Here is a 19287-nt window from a genome sequence, read left to right as displayed (position 1 = left end):
GACTGTAGTTGTGGTTTTAGATGTTAGGTAGAAAGTTCCATCAGTTAGGTGTTCCTCAAACATGTGGCAAATGAATGAATGAATGAATGAATGAATGAATGAGTGAATCAACAGATAGATGGAGGAAGGCAACAGAGAGACTCTGCCAGGGAGAAGCTGGAGAGACTTTCATGGCAGCCTGCAGACAGAGGTCCTAAAAGGAAGCGACGCTTTATCACCCAGTTGACATGGAAAGAGACTGTCTCCATCCAAATCTGGTGCTTTTCTTCCTCAGAAAAGCACAGCTGTCTCCACAACAAAGACCCACAATTGCTGCCAGTACGTGCTTCGTCATTTTTACTTCCTTTGAATACTCTTCAATGGATTTTCTTTCCAAACTGCACAGGCATGACAGGGGAGTGGGGGTGGGGAGCAGGAAGAGCCCCTGTCCTGCCCTCACCCATTTTCCCAGGTTAGAAGCCCAGTGTTCTGGTCTTCTCGGTGCTCAAACACAGCTGAGCCTCCTTGTATATGGGGGATCTGTCCACATTGTACAAAATTTCTACAAAAATCACATCACACTTTATAATGGGATTTTCTCTCCCAGGGTCTAACTGCTCTCGGTTAAATGCTCCATCCCATTTCACATCTGAAGTTCCCTTCATTTTTCCTTCCTTCCCTCTGTTTGCTTTGTCCCTAGGAGTCCGCCAGCCCAAGCAAGGCTCCTGGAAGATCTGTGGATAGGCCTCATGCTCCGGGCTGCCCTCAGTGGGTTTGCCCTCGTGAGGGAGAAGAACGAGGCTTTTAAAGACACCGGCGCAGATGGGTTGGCTGGAGTAGGGTACCACCGCTGTGGAAAATGACTTGGCACCTCCTCAAAATGTATAGAGGTACCTCATGATCCAGCAATTCCACTCCTAGGTATAGACCCCAAAGAAGTGAAAACAGATGCACTGTTCACAATCGCCAAAAGGTAGAAACTGCTCACGTGTCCATCAGTGGATGAGTGGATAAACAAAATGTGGTCCATCTATGAAGTGGAATATTATTCAGCCATAGAAAGGAATGAAACTCGGACACACACTACAACGTGGATAAACCTTGAAAACATTGGGCGCCTGGGTGGCTCAGTTGGTTGAGCGACTGCCTTCGGCTCAGGTCATGATCCTGGAGTCCCAGGATCGAGTCCTGCATCAGGCTCCCTGCTCGGCAGGGAGTCTGCTTCTCCCTCTGACCCTCCTCCCTCTCATGCTCTCTGTCTCTCATTCTCTCTGTCTCAAATAAATAAATAAATAAATAAATAAATAAATAAAAATAAAATCTTTAAAAAAAAAACAAAAAACCTTGAAAACATTATGCTCAAAGAAGCCAGACACAAAAAACCCACATGGTGTGTGATTCTATCTATATGAAATATCCGGAGCAGGCAAATCCATGGATTTAGGAAGGAGATTAGTGGTTGCCAGGGGCTGGAGAGGTTAGGAGAAATAGGGAGTGATGGCTAATGGGCACAGGGTGTCCTTTTGGGGTGATGGGAATGTTCTGGAACTGGACAGTGCTGCTGGTTGCACAACATGGGGAATGTACTACCTGCCACTGAATTGTTCCCTTTAAAATGGTTAATTTTATGTTATGTTTACATGAATTAGAAACCAAAAAATTGGGGTGATGCCCACAGAAGCCAGCAGGGAGGGGGCGTCATCCTCACCAACACAGGCAAGCGCTGGGTGTTAGCAATTCTAACATTTAGCTGGGCTTGTGGTCAGTGGGAGGGCACTTCTTCTCGGGCACTTCTCGGCTGCCTGCATTGCTGTCCTGTGAATCCCTTACACAGAAACTCTTCTAGGCTGATGCTCCAGGATGGGAGGAATATCCTCATTCTACAAATGAAGAAATCGAGGCACTAAGGGGTGAAGGGACTTTTCCAAGGTCCCCCATTGTGGCCCTTCCAGCAGATCACAGGGATTAGGTAGAGGCTTGGGACCGTTATCTGTAGCAGGAGGAGCGAGCCAATGGTAAAGCTCAGTGATAGGTCCACAGTGACTCAGGACAGTCCTCCTGGGCAGCTGACAACCGGGAGCTTTGCAGTGTCCTGCCATGGGTTCTCAGAGCCCTGGCAGGAGATACTACTATTTTCCCATTTTTTTTTTTTTAAGATTTTATTTATTTATTTGAGAGAGAGAATGAGAAAGAGAGAGCACATGAGAGGGGGGAGGGTCAGAAGGAGAAGCAGACTCCCTGCTGAGCAGGAAGCCCGATGCGGGACTCGATCCTGAGACTCCAGGATCATGACCTGAGCCGAAGGCAGTCGCTTAACCAACTGAGCCACCCAGGCGCCCTCTATTTTCCCATTTTATAAACGGGGAGATTGAGGCTCAGAGAGGCGGGTCACTCGCCGCCCGTGACACAGTACAGTGAGGACATGTTAAGACAGAGTATTCCAAACCTCAAGTTCCGCTTTGCTCTGAGCTGCCTCCGGGCAAAAAGGCAAGTCACCGAGACGTGAATGTTGAAATCTCGAAGCGGAAACCTCACTGCTCACAACAGACTTGGAACTCCAGGAACCGAGGGCAGCACTCCCACAAGTCCGACCTGAGAAATCTCTGGAGAAAACTGGAGCAAAGCAAAGCTCAGCTCATGAGGTCCCCCTCCTGGGGTCTGAGGGAAGTGGCTGGTGCCAGGTTCAGAGTGGAGCTGCGATTCCTGGGAATGTCCAAGTTCCCAGGGCCCTGAGCGTGGGCTTGGTGGGAAATAGAAACGTGCCTGTGTGTACGTCTGCCCGTGTCTGCATATGCGCACGTCTTTGAGCTTGCACAAGCACACATGTGTCTTTGGGTACGTGCACGCACGTGTGCATATGCGGCCGTGCATTTGGGCACACGTGTGTGTGTGTGCAGGGAGCTTCAAAACCAGGTAAGACCAAGTGGAAATCCTGGCGTTGAGTGTGGGTCTGGAGTCTGTCCAGGGCCTCAGTTTCTCCACTGAGAAATGGACCAGCTTCTGCTGGATGCAAGGATTAGACTCCACCAAGACCAGCAACTATCAGATGTTACGGTATACAGTCTGTGCTATGGGCTCTGAAGAGGACGCCCGTGATATCCTTTGACTCTCAAAGCAAATCCAACGCTGAGTTTATCATCCACATTTTCATAGACACTTAAATTTTTTGTCATTCTAAAATGATACAAGCAGGGGCGCCTGGGTGGCTCAGATGGTTAAGCGTCTGCCTTCGGCTCAGGTCATGATCCCAGGGTCCTGGGATCGAGTCCCGCATCAGGCTCCCGGCTCAGCGGGGAGCCTGCTTCTCCCTCTGACCCTCTCCCCTCTCATGCTGTTTCTCTCTCACTCGCTCTCTAAAAAATAAATAAAATCTTTAAAAAAAAATAAAATGATACAAGCAAAGACTTCAAACCACACAGAAATGTCTGCAGTAAATAGTGACTATTCTCACCCACGACCCAGCCCTCTTCCCAAAGGAACATCTGTTAATAGGTGGGTGTGGAGTTTTCCAGAATTCGTGACCACGAATGTACAGATTTGAGTTTGTATTTCTATTTCTATAGAGTCCAATACAGTATATTAAAATGGTGATGTAAATACTGTAGAAAAGTGGATTTTCAATTAATGGGGCCTCCTTGACTCCTCTAGCTCATACCTCATTATCCAATGTTACGGACGCAGGAAATGGAGTCCCAGAGGGCATGGAGCTTGCTCAAGGTCACCTGTCGTTACACCCCCCCAAGCTGAGACATGACTAGAGTCTACCTGTCCATCCCAAGGCAGGTCCCTTCTGTAAGGATGAGACTTTAGACATTGAACACACAGTTCACTTGTTCATGGTCCTTTCATTGAACATTCATTCGATGCAGTGCCGTGGAGGAGGCCCCGGCCCAGGTGCGACAGAGCCGGGCAACCTTAGCTCAGGGGGTCAGGGACAGGCCTCCGGAAGCCAGAGGGGCAGCCAGGCCTCTGTCTGGAGAGAGCAGGGTGGCAAGTGGGCCTTGGAGGTTGAATGGAGGTCCCACAGGCATGGTGGGGCCTGGGCGCAGGGTGAAGCGTCACCCCCATTGTTGGCCAGCTAGGTGGCTTAGGAGCCTCCTCAGTACTTGACATTCATGAGTAGGAGCTGATACCTGACTCCGGGGCTAAACTGTAAGTCCCCACCACTGGCTGGAAAGGTTGCTGCCTGCTGCAACACGGTGCCAGTCCCAGCCAGATGGGGAAACTGAGGCTGGAACAGGTGTGGAGATTTGGAAGGCTTCGAAGAACTAGTGCAGCCTGGGGCCAGGCTCTTCCTCTTTCTGGGCCTCAGTTTCCCCATGTGTACAATGGGGGGGCAGCTGGCAGAGTGATAGCTGGGCAAGAATCTGGCTCCAGCTCCAGCATTGTCACTCTCCCTCCACCCTGCAACTCTCAACCCCCCACACATGGGAGTTCCACAATTTACCCCTCTCTGGCTGACCCTAGGCCTCAACCCTTCCTCTATCAAAGGGGGTTAATCTGGGGGTGTGACCCCACCCTCCAGCTGGCAGGGGAGTGGGGCCTCGGTGCACCGTGACTGGGCTTGGGGATCCTCATGTACAAGGTCTGCTTCCCAGGAGGGGAAACAGGCTCAAAATCAGGACCAGCCCCTCCTAAACCCTCTCTCCATGAGCAGTCCTGAATTACTGCTTTTAACCCTGCAAGCCCAAGGCCTCATTTCCCTGGAAGGCAACCAAGGCTTAGAAAGTCCTACTGTTGGGCGCCTGGATGGCTCAGTCGGTTAAGCGACTGCCTTCGGCTCAGGTCATGATCCTGGAGTCCCGGGATCGAGTCCCGCATTGGGCTCCCTGCTCGGCAGGGAGCCTGCTTCTCCCTCTGACCCTCCCCCCTCTCATGTGCTCTCTCTCTCTCAAATAAATAAATAAAATCTTAAAAAAAAAAAAAAAAAAGAAAGTCCTACTGTTCCACCTGTGGAAGGTTGGCTGTGGCCTCCTCCCTGCTGGCCCATCTCTGGCCTTCAAGACCCACACCCGTGGGTGGACACCAGACAGTTCTTGGACAGAAGGGGACATCAAGACCTAGAGAGACAGGATCCCCTCTGCCCAGGCCAAACAAGGTCACCCGCAGGAAGGTCAAGGTTGGAGGGAGCTCAGAGTGGGGGAATCTGGAGGAAGCAGAGGGGTGGCAGCTGGGTCCTCATCTGAAGCAGAGCATGGGGACTGGGTCTGGAGGGGTCAGGGCCCATGCTCTGTGGTTCAGTCCACCCTGAGGGCAGAGCCTGCCTCTTCCGGGGACCACAGCCCCCCACATCGTGGAGAGACAGGCACAGCTAGAAAAACTGGGGTGCTAACAGGGTCCCCCCAAAAAACGCATGGCACAGGAATGCTGTGGAGGGAGACAGTGAGGTGGGAGATGTCAGGAGCACCGCCTTGGTCCCAGAAATTCCATTTCTAAGGCTTTATCCACAGAGAGTGTGCTGGGATGTAGGAGCCAAGGCTTGGGAACAACTTGAATGCCTCTGGGTGGGGAACTTAAATGACAGTCCATTACATATATATGTAAATTTTCTGGGGAAAATTTTTAAGTGGAAAAAAGCAACAGGCAGATGAGAATGTGCAGAATTTGCATTTTAAAGAAAGGTTACACCTAAAATATGCCTATGTATCTACACGTAAGGGATCTGAGACCTGGGCGTTGGGGGTCGGGGAGACATTTTCCCACAGAACACACTTCTGTACCTTTTGCTTTGGGCCAGGTGTTACTTATTCACAAACAGTACTAGAAATTTTTATTCCCGTGAAAAAACCGTGGAGCCCTCCAGTTGCGTGAAGACACAAGTCTCCAAGCAGCATACCGGGTGTCTTATGTTAAAAAGTTTTTATTTGAGATTATTTTCTATTTCATTTTTATGTGGGAGGGGAGAGGGGCAACTTCATGCCTCACTCTGCACATATCTGCTTTCATCATTTACAAAGAAAATGTACACGTGTTGCTTGAACGTGCATGTTTGCAAGTATTACGGACCCACGTTACGTACATGCAGAGCAAAAGCTTGCCTTAAAACCACAAGCTGCTTTCAATGTCCAGGGCGCCTTCTGCTTCTCAGGGCCCTGCGAAGGCTTCCAGGAAAGGGTGCTGGGGAGAAGGAAAGGGGAGGGGCCCTCCAGGCCCAGAAAGGCATATTTAGGTCCCAGTCCACTCTAAACAGCAAGAGAGCAGAGGAAATCTTACCTGCCAAACTAGAAGAAATCCTTCCCGGATTGCAGAACAGAAATAGAGCCTCAGGTCAAAGCCTAGATGGGTGTCCCAGGCCGAAGACTCTCGCCCCATGTGTCATCTATATGACCTTCACCGGCCCGCAGAGGTGACAAAAGGAGGTGTCGGCCAGTTAGGGGCAGCTGCTGGAGAGCCATTCCGCTCACACCCTACCTCCAGTCTCCCGAGAAGGGGTGGGAGATGAGGTGGGGTAGCTGTGGGTTCTGAGCGACTTTCTCAGGGAGGGCGCTGAAGCCCGCAGTCAGACCCCACCCCCTCGGGCTCTCATGAAAATGAAGGCAAGAGGAGGAGGTACTTGACTGGCCATAGCTCCCATCATGGTCAAATGGGTCCCTGCCACTCCTGAGCATTGTCCAGCACACAGCAGGGAAAACGGAGGCTTGGGTTCCCACATCAGCTCCTAGGGGGCCCTGTTTCATCTGCCCCTAACTGGCTGACACTCCAAACCCTTCCTGGGCCCCCTCCGCCCTGCGTCCAACAGCAGCCTGGCTCCTCCGCATCACTCTGTTCTCACGTGGAAGCCCCTGCAGGTCTGGTACGTGCCTGCTGTAGCCTTTGTCCTCATCCCTTCCCCAAAGGGCCAGAAGCTGTCGGTGGAGGAATCAGATGCAGAGTGGGCAGCACACGGGAACAGCAGGGAGCTGTGAAGATGCCCCACAGGCAGGCCCCTTCAGTCAGGGGGAGGCCCGGGTGGCCCCGGTTTAACGCTTGACAGCTGGAGCCCCGACCCTGGGAGCGGGTAAAGCCTTGAGGGGGGCATCATCAGCAGTAGGGCAGGTATCCCTGATGCTCTCAAAGGTGGGTTTTATACCCAGCAATAACCCCCTACTCAGAAGAGGACATGCTCACACCCCACGGTTGGCACGGGTCCCTGCCTGCTCTCTGGCACCCTCCAGGCTTTCCCAGCAACTGAACAGGCCCCCTGGCTGGGGAGATCAGGCAGAGAGGCCCTGGCAGGCAGAGGGCATGCCTGGGAGGCCACAGTGTGTCCAACCTTCTTCCCTGGAGGTACTTCAACATCTGTCACGTGGTCCCCGACCCGCCGCATTTTCAAAACACATCACCAGAGACGGGAAATTGGGTTTCCTCTACATTTATTGCAACTGCTAAATGATTAACAACATTCACAACTTCTTAGATTTAAAAAACAAAAACAAAACAAACAAAAAACTTCCGTTTTGTAACATCACAAATGTCTTCTAGGTTTTACCAAGGACCAAAAATGCTAAAATTCTCTATATGATTTCCAGTGTTGGAAACAAGCCAGAGACAGTAAGCACCCAAAGTGGCGAGTTAGCACTTTCCGGATGCCTGTCGTCCTCATGGAAGAGACCCTGGAACTAGAATGACAGAAAAGACACTGTGACTTTGACAAGGCTATGCAACTGCACATCGCGCTCGCACGCACACTCCCTGAGAGCAGCCTCTGCCAGGGAGCGCAAGGGCGAGCGCGGAGGGCCCGTGTGCCCTGGTCCCTGGCCAACAGCCGGTGCGAGGACGCACCACCAGGCTCCGCCCCGGCTCCCATGACGCCAGCCCCACAGGAAAAGCATCACCTGAGTGCTCACAGGACTTTCCAGGATCAAGAAGGAGGTGTTCCCTTTGACATGTGCCAAAGGCTCCCAGGGTCAGCTCAAAGTGGGATGTCCCCAGGAGGAAGAGTGGCAGGAGGCTGCGGGGACAGGGCTTATACCCTGGGAATTCTTAAAGCATTTTACTTACAGATAGAAGCGGAGAGAGCCAAGAACGAATATACTAGCACAACGTGCATATGATGGTCAGAGCTATCTATGCTGCAGAGAAAGAGCGAGAACCTACTGGGGGAGTCCACATCTTGCTCGGGGCCAATGGGGCACTCTGTCAAAGGCAGTCTGCCAAAGGGGTGTCTTTTGGCTCAGAGTTCCATCCATGCGCTCAACCCATGGCCAGCAAGGAAAGCTACTGGAAGGATTAGGAAAGAAAGGAGATGAACCTGAACCCCTACAGCTGTGGTTCCCCTATACCACACGGCCCCTGCAGGCTGCTTCGACTTTGCTGAGGCACCTCCATCATCTCCCTGGCCATAAAGATCTGCCGGGCGCCCACGCAACAGGAGCAACCAGGGGCAAGGAGAGCCTGGAGGCTCCACCGGACACGAAGAGACACAGCACAGGCCTGTGACGGTGGGTGTGGGCCCCACAAGACAAAGGGAAGATTGGCCAACACGGTAACTCACGGCTGGGGGCCCCCCCACCCGAGCTCACAGTGTCAGCAGGATCCCAAGGTCCCCAGATCTGAGTAAAGATTTAAAACTTCCACACTGCTGCTTTATGAGAAAGGCCCGAGACCCCCACGACCTGAGAACTTCGCACGTAGCTGCAAGGAGGGTGCGCCGGGGGAAGATGAAGGGCAGCCGTCACGCACCTAGAAACAGCAAGTAGCTGCCGGCCCGCCCTGCTTCTGTTCTGTACAAAGGCCCTGATAACACAATTCTTCACGCTGCCGCGCAGGCCAGGAATGAAGCCTCTTGAAGAGTTCACACCCCCAGCCGTTGGTAGAAGAGACTCCATATGTGGTTTTTAAAGAAAGCAAACTGCAGTTTGTGGATTCTAGGGAGACATGTGAATTTGAGAGAAGTTTCATCAACGTAATGATTCCTCCCCACTGAATACTGCTCTATTATCCTGTCGCTAAACTTCTATCACGTCTCTTGGGAGGCATTTAAGAGCCGAGCCTCCATAAATACCACGTTCGTGGAATCAAGTATCTCCACTTGTTCAAAGAGTTCCCATGCCCCAACCTGCAGGCTGTGGACCAGAGCGGACTTCACTAATACCGGATTACATCCCCTATTTACAGCCTGGAAGCAACGAAAAGCCACCATCTGTCATCATTTGGGCACCAAGTTTGCTAAGAGAGCACCTCTGAGAGCAAGGTTCTCTGCGACGGGAGACCCGCCCAGAGCTGGTTCCTGAGCACAAACAGGGCCCCGGTGCTTCCAAGGGCAGCACCACCTTCCTAGGGGGAGCCAGGAAAGACTTGCAGGGGACTGGCTGCCATAAGCATTTGGAAGAGGGGGAAAGGCAAAAGCAGATCGGAAATGGCGCTTTCTTTTTTCCTTTAAGAAGAAGAAAAGCCAGCGTTCGGACCCTCCACACCAGAGCTGCAGAGATGCTCGCCTCTCGTGTACACACCGAACCTACTTGGCCACTGGCTCCAGGGCAGATCCGGGGCAGAGGTGGCGCTTTAAGAGCAATTGCTGCTTCGAGCCTTAGTTTTCTCACCAATGGTTTCATCTATTCAGGGAGAGAACGATTTTGTTCATAACTGAGTTGGAAATTACAGGTGGGGAAGGCAACTAAAAAGAGGAGAAAGAAGGGGATGTTTATATGGGCCCAAGGCCCTTGAGAATGAAACGGATTTGAAGATGCTCAGAAAAAGGATGTGGCAAAGCAGCTGGCCTGTGCAGCTCCGGCTTCAGATCGCCCTCACCCTCGCAGGACACCAGGCCACTCCCTGGGCGACCTCTCTCCCCAGGACGGCCGCGGGCAGTCGAACCCAGGAGCCCCGCACCAAGGCCCGCTGTCGGGCTGCATGCTTGCGAGCTCGGGGCTCACTCCTTCAACCAAACCTGGAAGGTGAGGGGTGGGACACATCCACATCCAAACACTCTGTTACCCTCACAGAATGTTTTCGTGTGTGTGTGTGTGTTTGGTTTCATGTTTGGTTTTGGGGGGATGGGGAACTCTGACTTTTCTGGAGAAATTGTCTCTACATACCAGCACGTCAGCTTAGGCAGAATGCCCCATGCACTAGCTCACACACATACCTATTTGTTGGCCCGTTTGTGTCTGTACATCTGCATCATCCTCTGACGGAACACGTCAAATGTGTCTTCCTTGTGCTCCTGCCCGTCAGCACCTAACCCCTCCCCTTCCGACGCAGTTCCCCTAGGAGCAAAATGGAGAGTTAGCCACACCGAGCACAGAGCCTGGCCGCCAGGGGACTGGAAACGGCACAAGGCGTCAGAGTGGGACAGAGGCACGTGGGACACACAACAGGGAAAAGGAGAGGGAAAGTGAAGACACAATTCACAGCGCGGAACAAGGGGTACTCACCTGCGCAGGTGTGCGGACTTTCTGAGGCGCGTGCTCAGAAGCCCGATTACAGCAGAAAACCTCCCCCAGCAGGTGGTAAGCTCAGTTTTAAATGAAATGCCTGCTGAATGTTAATGGGGCCTAACAAACTCTGGGCCATGTTCTCCCACGCTGGCTAGCTGGCGTATGGGTTCTCAGAAAAAGGAAAGTGATTTTTATCATAACTACCTAGAATTACCACTCAGCTTTTAGGACAATAAGGAATGTGGCTGAAATGCCAGGGCCCAGAAGCCACTTAAATCGTCTGTGTGAGTGCAGCAAGGAGCCAGTATGAACACCTGCATATATAAATGATCTGCTTCTCACCTCATTTGAAGACTCCCTTTGTCAGGAAAAAAACCCTGCCAACTTTAAGCCATGTTTAACATGAGGGGAGCCAAGAAATCAGGCTGCAGATCAAAGGACTCAGAACCAGAATCCCAAAGAGAGCCTCATCTCCCCGAGCACGCTGCCCATCCCCACCCCTGGCCCCAAGCGCCTGCTGCGTACACGCTGACGGGCTCCCTGATGCCCTTCCCACAGGAGCCCAGGCCGTGGCCCTCCTTCCAGCCCATCTTCTGCAGCATCTGGAACCCCAGGTTCTTGTCAGTCAGCTTCTGCTGGGCAAAGTCAAAGTCCTTGGGTTTCTGAGGAGAGATAAGATTATGGCAAGTGGTTTGCAGCAAAGTGCCTGGAGCAAGGGTCGGCCCATGCTGCACCTGACACAGTCCAGTACCCCCACCCCCCCACTGTCTCCAATTCCTCAGACACTGGGATAAAGCCACAGGCTGCTTCCTAGCTCCCAGCAACATTCCCTGGGTAGGCTGGGGCTTCTAAAAGTGGGGAGTAGGGGCGCATGGGTGGCTCAGTCGTTAAGCATCTGCCTTTAGCTCAGGTCATGATCCCAGTGTCTTAGGATCGAGTCCCGCATCGGGCTCTCTGCTCAGCGGGGAGCCTGCTTCTCCCTCTCCCACTCCCCCTGCTTGTGTTCCCTCTCTCGCTGTGTGTCTCTGTCAAATAAATAAAATCTTAAAAAAAAAAAAAAAGGTGGGGAGTAAAGAGATGCCCCCACAGAACCAAGCCAGACCAGCCTCTCAGGCCCCAGTGTGACCACTCCCACCGTGGTGCTAAGACCATGAGGAAAACCCCATGAGGGGCTGGGGGGTCTTGGGGCCAAGGGGTTAGCAGGAAGAGCCCTAAGCGGTGGTGACCTGTGATGGCCAGAGGGTACACTCTAGGCTGGGGGTAACCAGGGCACAGGCTTGAGGCAGGAAGGCCCCTGGTGTGCAGGAGTCAGATGGGAGGCAGGGCTGACGCAGGAGGGGGCTGAACAGGCCATGAACCTGCTGTGTAGAGAGACTGTGTGAAAAACTGGCTTGCAGGGTCCTCCCTACTCCCCCACTCCATTTGGAACAAGCCTATGGGCTTCCAGAACTCTGAGCAGTGACCCCATCCTGGAAGCCTCTCTGGCAGCCCTCAGACATTGCTCAGCAAACCTGAATGACTTGTCTGTCTGTCCAACTGCCCCTTCCCAGGTCTGGGAGCTCCCCAAGGGCAGAGACTGGGTTTTTTTGTTTTGTTTTTTTTAAAGATTTTATTCATTTTTTTTTTTTTAAGATTTTATTTATTTATTTATTTATTTATTTGAGAGAGAGAGAATGAGAGACAGAGAGCATGAAGGAGGGTCAGAGGGAGAAGCAGACTCCCCGCCAAGCAGGGAGCCTGATGCGGGACTCGATCCCGGGACTCCAGGATCATGACCTGAGCCGAAGGCAGTCGCTCAACCAACTGAGCCACCCAGGCACCCAAGATTTTATTCATTTATTTGACAGAGAGAGACACAGAGAGAGCAGGAACACAAGCATGGGGAGTGGGAGAGGGAGAAGCAGGCTTCCCACGGAGCAGGGAGCCCGATGCGGGGCTTGATCCCAGGACCCTGGGATCATGACCTGAGCCGAAGGCAGAGGCTTAGCGACTGAACCACCCAGGCGCCCCCAGAGACTGGGTTTTACTGGGACTCTGGGGTCCATGTCTAGCACAAAGCAGACCTCACTGAGAGCTGGTATAGCTGGGAAGACCCTCCAGGTAGAGGAGCAAGAAGCCCTGGATAAGACGTGGGCTCAGAACCGGCTGTGGAAAGACAGGTTAAAAGGCCTGGGGGCCTCTGGAGAGCCTGCCCAGTGTGGGCAGAAAATATTTCCATTTATGGGGCGCCTGGGTGACTCAGTTAAGTGTCTGCCTTCAGCTCAGGTCATGATCCCAGGGTCCTAGGATCGAGCCCCACATCAGGTTCCCTGCTCAACAGGGAGCCTGCTTCTCCCTTTCCCTCTGCTTGCCACTTCCCTTGCTTATGTGCGCATGCTCTCTCTCTGTCAAATAAATAAATAAAACCTTAAAAATAGAAAGAAAATATTTCTATTTACTCATGCATATTCATCAGTACCCATGTCCCTACCACCTGAGCCTATTTTTAAAAGACATTTACTCAACACCGAGGACAACCTGGGTAGGCTGAGAAGGCCGCATATACTTCTGGGGAAAGGGCTCCTCCATCCTGATCAAGGCAGCTCGTGCTGGGGGGTAATGGTGAGGGTCTGAGGGTCTGAGCAGGGAACAAGTATGGGAAGGGAAGAGGGTGGGGAAGGCAAGGGAAAGGCTGGCCACAGGTCCCCAAAGGGCAGATCCGCACCCCTCCGGGAAAGCTGCTTAGCTGGAGAAAGCTGGAAGCTCTCGGCCTACAGTCACCTCATGGAGAGACTGGAGCTCGCAGGACACGGCTGCACAGCCAGTTAACATGCATTTAGTTTCATTCGTAAGGCACCTCTGAACCACAGGGTAGGAGAGACTGTCCCACGTCACAGATGTACAAATGGGAGACTCAGGAGTTACATGCCAAGATTAGGTGGCCAGGCTGAGACTGAGCCTGGCTGCCCCCTCACCCAGATCACCAGACGGGCAGCCGGGTGCCAGCACAAATTCAAACTGAGCACGTCAGTTAGGACCACGGGCTTTGGGCCCAGGCAAGTCCCCCCTCCCTGCTGTAACTGGGCTTACGCCGACCCCTCCTCTAGCCACTGAGACGACAGTGTACTTGAACAGTCTGCCACACAGGCTTTCCTCACCACGCCACGCCAGCAGAGACCTCACCTGGTTCCCGGCTCACCTCCCTGACCTCTAAGGAGCTGGGATGTCCCCACATATGTCCGAGGTGACCTCGCCCAGCCTTACCTGTCCCCACATGTTCACCTAGCTGTCTGGAGAGCACTCCATCTGCCTGATGACCTGCCCCCCACAGGGTCTCTCCATTTCAGTCAGTGGCAGCTCCGTCCTCCCAGCTGCCCGGGCAGACAACCGTGGAGGTGCCCTGGACTCGGCCTGGCCATTCCACACGTAGTCCATCGGCAAGTCCCACCGACTGCGTCCTCACCCGCCCGGCCCCTGGCTCTCCCCGGCCCCGCCGCCGATAGGCTGCTCTGAGCACCGCAGCCAAAGTGGCCACATCTTCCCCCCAAATGACCACCGCGGGTCCCCGAGGGCCTCCCCCCGAGAAGGAGCCTCACTGTGACATCTGTCTACAGGCCCCTTGTAACCCGGGGCCTCACCGCCATTACCGCCTCATCTCCCCAGCCCCGTGTGGGTGCCACAGAGGGCCACCTGTTGACACAGGACCACCCTGGGGCCTCTCCCAGGCCTCCCTGAATAAATGGCACCCCCAACCCCACATTCGCCATCTCCCCTCGACCTGCTTCTCCGTACCCAGGGCACACAGGCCACAGGAGTCTCACACAAACCTGTCCCTGTTGGAGGCTGCTGCCTCCAGGTGGGCAGACGGGGCCTGGCGCAGAGGAAGTGACCGCCAGTTAACGCGCTCGTGTGTGTGTGCACCCATCCGCGCACGGCCTTGGCTTACTAGCCAGTTAGTGTGCTCTTTTTTTTTTTTTTAAAGATTTTATTTATTTATTTGAGAGAGAGAGAATGAGAGAGAACACATGAGAGGGGGGAGGGCCAGAGGGAGAAGCAGACTCCCTGCCGAGCAGGGAGCCTGATGCGGGACTCGATCCCGGGACTCCAGGATCATGACCTGAGCCGAAGGCAGTCGCTTAACCAACTGAGCCACCCAGGCGCCCAGTTAGTGTGCTCCTTAACCATCATTACAGGCCCCTAAATCTGAACTTCTCAAGGGCCAGGACATCACCTTGTTCACCTCTCCCAACACACTGCGAGTATCAGGCCTCACCCATTTGTTAAACTAATTACTACCCTCCTGCGCTTCAGGCAACGCAAAACAGTTTCAAGAAATCCCTGAGAAGAAAGGCTGTTCCATAGGCTTTGTACATCGTGCCGGTCGGAAGTACGAGTATACTGAGTATACTGCAGTTACGAGCCACCGTGCCCTTTAAAACTCTGGCAAATTCCAACTGACTATGCCACGCGTGAGAACTGTCATGCTCACCTTCTTTTTGGACACGGGACGACCCCGAGGTCTGTCGTAGGCGATGCGAACTGGTTCATGAACTGAAAAACACAAGAAACATATCCGTACCCACACACGTCACTCAGAAGACGTGAGTGCCGCAGTTCAGGCTCGGCCGCCGGAAGGGAGCCACGGCCTGCACCACGGCCCACCGGCCTGCCTCCCAGGAATCACGGGCCCGCGGACAGAGGCGGGAACACGCGGGCCCAACTGAGGGCTGCTCGGTGGGGAAGAGCCTACTTTAACGTAGGACTTCCCGCGTGTATGACGAAGGGCTCCATGCGTGGATCGTTTTCCGTGGCTGCAAGACCCCGTTTTGTTTCAATAAACTATCTGCCATCTCCTGCCCTCCTAGTGTCTCTGCAGCAACTGATCCACTGATAAAGAGTTAAAGTCTGCAGAGAATTTTCCAGTAAAGCAACCATGCTTCTCATACAGAGCACTGAATCACATTACAGCCTTATTTTTTTTTTTTTTATTTGCGAGAGAGAGAATGAGAGACAGAGAGCATGAGAGGGCGGAGGGTCAGAGGGAGAAGCAGACTCCCCGCCGAGCAGGGAGCCCGATGCGGGACTCGATCCTGGGACTCCAGGATCATGACCTGAGCCGAAGGCAGTCGCTCAACCAACTGAGCCACCCAGGCGCCCCAGCCTTATTTTTGATGGAGAGATCAGCAGGGCTGCTTTTTTTCTCATCAACCACCCAAGGAACTGAGAGCTTCCAAAATAGAAGAAGCTCCACTTCTCCCCCTCGCGGGACATGAGGCATTCGGAGAGGCTGCCGCCATCAGCAGGAAGTTGTGATGGACGTCCGAATTGGGTACAAGAGCTGGCAACCGTGGTAACGCCAAGGTTCCCAGACACAAACCACAGGACCATTCCATCGGCAGGGGAAACGAAACTGATGCTCCTGGGTGAGTGACAGTGTCAACAATGCAGAGCAGCCAGGTGACACTAGACGGGGCACTGTTCGCCACAGCCACCTCAGAGGAAGCTGTGGTGGCAGGAAGCACAGCCCAGGCCTGGCTTTGTGGCGACACTGGGGCGGGGGGGGGGGGGGGCCATGAGGAACAACCTGGGCCATGGCCGGCCCGTCAAAAGGCCGCACATGATGCCATTCTGCCTACTGACAGTCTAGAAAATTTTGGCAGAACCACGAGGCCAGAAAACGGGGCGGGGACCACAGACAGACACAGACGTTTCTGGAAAAAGGCTCTAGCTCCGCCGCACTGGAGGAGTTTATGCCTGTACACGATCTCGCCAGAACTCCTCCAACTGTCCCCTTAAAAAGGATGCGTGTTGGGCGCCTGGGTGGCTCAGTCGTTAAGCGTCTGCCTTCAGCTCAGGTCATGGTCCCAGGGTCCTGGGATCGAGCCCCGCATCGGGCTCCCTGCTCTCCCTCTCCCACTCCCCCTACTTGTGTTCCCTCTCTTGCTGTGTCTCTCTCTGTCAAATAAATAAATAAAATCTTAAAAAAAAAAAAAGGATGCGTGCTACTGCCATTAACCGTACCTCAGGAACCTGAACCCTCCCCACAGAAGAACAGGGGATGACCTCCCATAGCCTGGGCAGTGGAGTACAGAGCACGTGGCTCCCACTAACCACTGCCCAAGACCACTGCCGCCTGTGTCCTCCCTCCTCGTCATCGCTAAGCAGGCATCAGTGCCCTGGGTCTTCTAGGGGCTCAGAAGGCTGGGTCCTCCCCAAGGTCACGGGTGGGAAACAGCGGAGATGACCAAGGCCCGTGCCCTCCACAGCCGGGGCTCCCCCACCGGACCGTGACGGAAACACCAAGCAGCATCCGACGCTAACACGCGGCTGCCACACTGACGCAGCGCGCGCCCTCGGACTGCCAGCCTCACGCCAGCCGTGAGGTGAGCTTCACGGAGCACGTGGGAGGGGTATGCAAAACCACCAGAACTAGTTTAGGTTAAAAACACAAGACCGAAGAACCTCGTGTTCTGTTGGCCCTGGGGGGATTTGGGGAGGTAACGTCCAGGTTGGTAGGTGCAGTCAGAGGCGGGAAGGGGGACAGGGACTGGCTGGTCATCTTGTGGCTAAGCCTGGGCTAAGGGCCAGTAAATTCTTCCACACAGTCAGGTGACATCAGCTGGTCTCCACAACTTTTCCTGGTCCACAACTGAGCAGCACAGTTCCTCCTTCAGTGCTAAACGGAAGCCCGTGCTCGGGAAGCCATGATGAATGTCTGGCACTCACCTTTGGGCTCCTGGATGAGGCACAGCCTCTTGGGAGCTGGAATCATGCCGACCTTTAAGGACTTGCTGCTGACTCTCTTCCGGGGGAAGCAGGCCCCCGAGGAGGCCTGTGACAGGGCAGGTGCACCAGCTGGGCCATCTTCAGCTGCCTCGCTCGGGAGGCCATCGGTGGGGGGGCTGCCCTCAGAGCCCTCGGACTTGGCCGCCCCTCCTGCTGACCTGGAGGCCCCTCTAGGAGTGGAGCCCTCTTCGCCCCCCTCCTCATCCTCCTCCTCATCCTCCTCGTCCTCCTCATCCTCCTCAGGCATCACCTCTGGGCTTTCCAGCTCAGCCTCGTGCTGCGGGGGCTCATCTTCAAACTCTCCTTCCCCTTCCATGGGATCAAGGGGGCTTTCCTGAGAATCAGCGCTCTCACCGGCGTGGAGGTTCAGTGGAGAGGATGTAAAACAAATCGATGGGCATAACTCAAATACTTTCTTTCGATAGAACTTGAAGGCTGAACTATTTTGGTCATGGAGAAACCTGGGGCAAGGATGAAAAACACTGGTGAATCAGAGTCCTCTGAACATTCATATTTACTAAATTATCCGGAAGAGATCCAACAAAGCTGGGAGTGGAACCAACAAATAACCTGACCTCTTTCTACCAACTATGGCTGATGGTGCAGCTTCACAATGAGACAGAGAAGTCCGAGGAGTAGCAGCAATTTAACAAAGGAGCCAGAACGTTAAGAGGCCCCACTGCTTTTCAGGGGAGGGCAGGAGAGGAACAAGGTATGCAGAAATGACCAAGGAATGTGCTGGAAAAAGCTCCAACACTGCAGCCAGAGATCTAACCCGGCCCTCTCCTCATCCCCTTCTAGTCTGTCACCAGCCACTCTGGGACTCCCGTGCGCTCAGGGTAACTGCCCGGTTCCTCTCACACTGCCAGGTAGGAGACTGAGGAAGGCGCGTCCCTTCTGCCCCTCATTCTGCAGTGAAGCTGAGTCAATGTGGTGGCAATACTGCCTCTCGAAGCCTCACAGTCCCACGGCCACCCTGACCCAGGGCTGTGGCTAATGTGAGAAACTGAAAACATGCACGAAGACACAAAATACATTTGGACCCAAGGAAAGAAGCCCTTGTTCTTGGCTAGAACAACAACCTCATAACGATGTCAAGTCTTCCCTAATTAAAATATTAATGCATAAGCCTCTCTCAATAAGTGCATCTTTTTTTTCTGGGTTTGAACATGATTCTAGACTTCACAGAGAAAAATAAATAGGTAAGGGTATTTGGGAGAACTCTAAACAAAATCTGTGAAGGGTTCCGGCCTTACCAGACATTACAAGGTGTATGAAGCCTCTAAGGCACAACAGTGTGGGACCAGTCCTTGGACACACGGACAGAAACACCAAGACAAAGGCCAGAAACATGGTATCTGATGAAGTCAGGGATAGAGACTGCTTAAAAATAAAAACTTAGAAAAAAAAAAAAGAAAAAAACAAAACTAAGTAATCTCTACACCCAATGTGGGGCTCCATAACCCCAAGATCAAGAGTTGTATGCCCTTCCAACTGAGCCTCTCAGGCACCCCAAAAATAAAAATCTTCAAAAAAAAAAAATTTTTTTTGAGAAAGAAAAAGTCCAAAAAACCCAATAGAAAAAAGGGCAAAGATTAAGAACTTGAGCCCTCCAAAAGACAACTAGAATGAGAAAACCAGTCATAGACCAGGAGAAGGTATCTGCAAATCATACATCTGACAAAGGACTCCTATAAACAATGTATAAAGAACCCTCAAAATTGATTAGTAAGTAAATAAATGACCCAATCAAAAAATGGACCCAAGATCCAAATGAACACTTAAGTATGGGAAGCACCCAAGTACAGTTGAAGACACTCTGCACCACTAGTCCTTGGAGAAATGAGGACCACAGTGCGACACCGCCCCCCCGCCGACCCCGCATTGGGATGCTAACATGAAAAAGCTGACACCAGCAAGTGCTGTGTGGGGAGGAACTGGAACTCTCGTCCAGGCTGCTAAAAATGCAAAATGGCACTACCACGTGGAAAGGCAACTTGGCAGTTTCTTCAAAAGTTAACGGTGGGCCCACCATGGAGCCAGCCTTTCCTCTCCTTGGTATTTCCTGGAAAGAAATAAAGACCTTATCCACAACGGCTCACAGCAGCTTTACCTATAATCGCCCCAGACTGGAAACATCTCAATGCCATCAACAGGTGATGGGTAAACAACTGGTCCAGCCACA

General features: G+C 53.1%; 1 protein-coding gene across 12 annotated transcripts in view; it reads right to left on the bottom strand.

Annotated features, from left to right (window-relative positions):
* Positions 1-7314: 7314 nt before the first annotated feature.
* Positions 7315-19287, bottom strand: part of SUGP2 (SURP and G-patch domain containing 2) — a 33943-nt gene continuing 21970 nt past the window's right edge. For 6 of the 12 annotated variants that reach the window (XM_064597446.1, XM_064597423.1, XM_045862659.3 and 3 more), the window contains 4 exons: positions 17043-17563; positions 14806-14867; positions 10863-10999; positions 7315-10166 (listed from right to left, as the gene is read on the bottom strand). In XM_064597446.1, the coding sequence (XP_064453516.1) occupies positions 10046-10166; positions 10863-10999; positions 14806-14867; positions 17043-17563 (841 nt within the window). In that variant the 3' untranslated portion in view covers positions 7315-10045. The remainder of the gene's footprint in view (positions 10167-10862; positions 11000-14805; positions 14868-17042; positions 17564-19287) is intronic. The other 6 variants (XR_008505152.2, XR_010413584.1, XR_006788371.2 and 3 more) reach the window with 6 other exon arrangements.

The sequence above is a fragment of the Mirounga angustirostris genome, unplaced genomic scaffold (genome assembly GCF_029215605.1).
Source record: "Mirounga angustirostris isolate CCGP_5_RB_7025 unplaced genomic scaffold, mMirAng1.0.hap1 SCAF_1, whole genome shotgun sequence".
Lineage (NCBI taxonomy): Eukaryota > Metazoa > Chordata > Mammalia > Carnivora > Phocidae > Mirounga > Mirounga angustirostris.
Note: the sequence above shows the minus strand (reverse complement) of the source record. Positions and strands in the feature narration are given on the sequence as shown.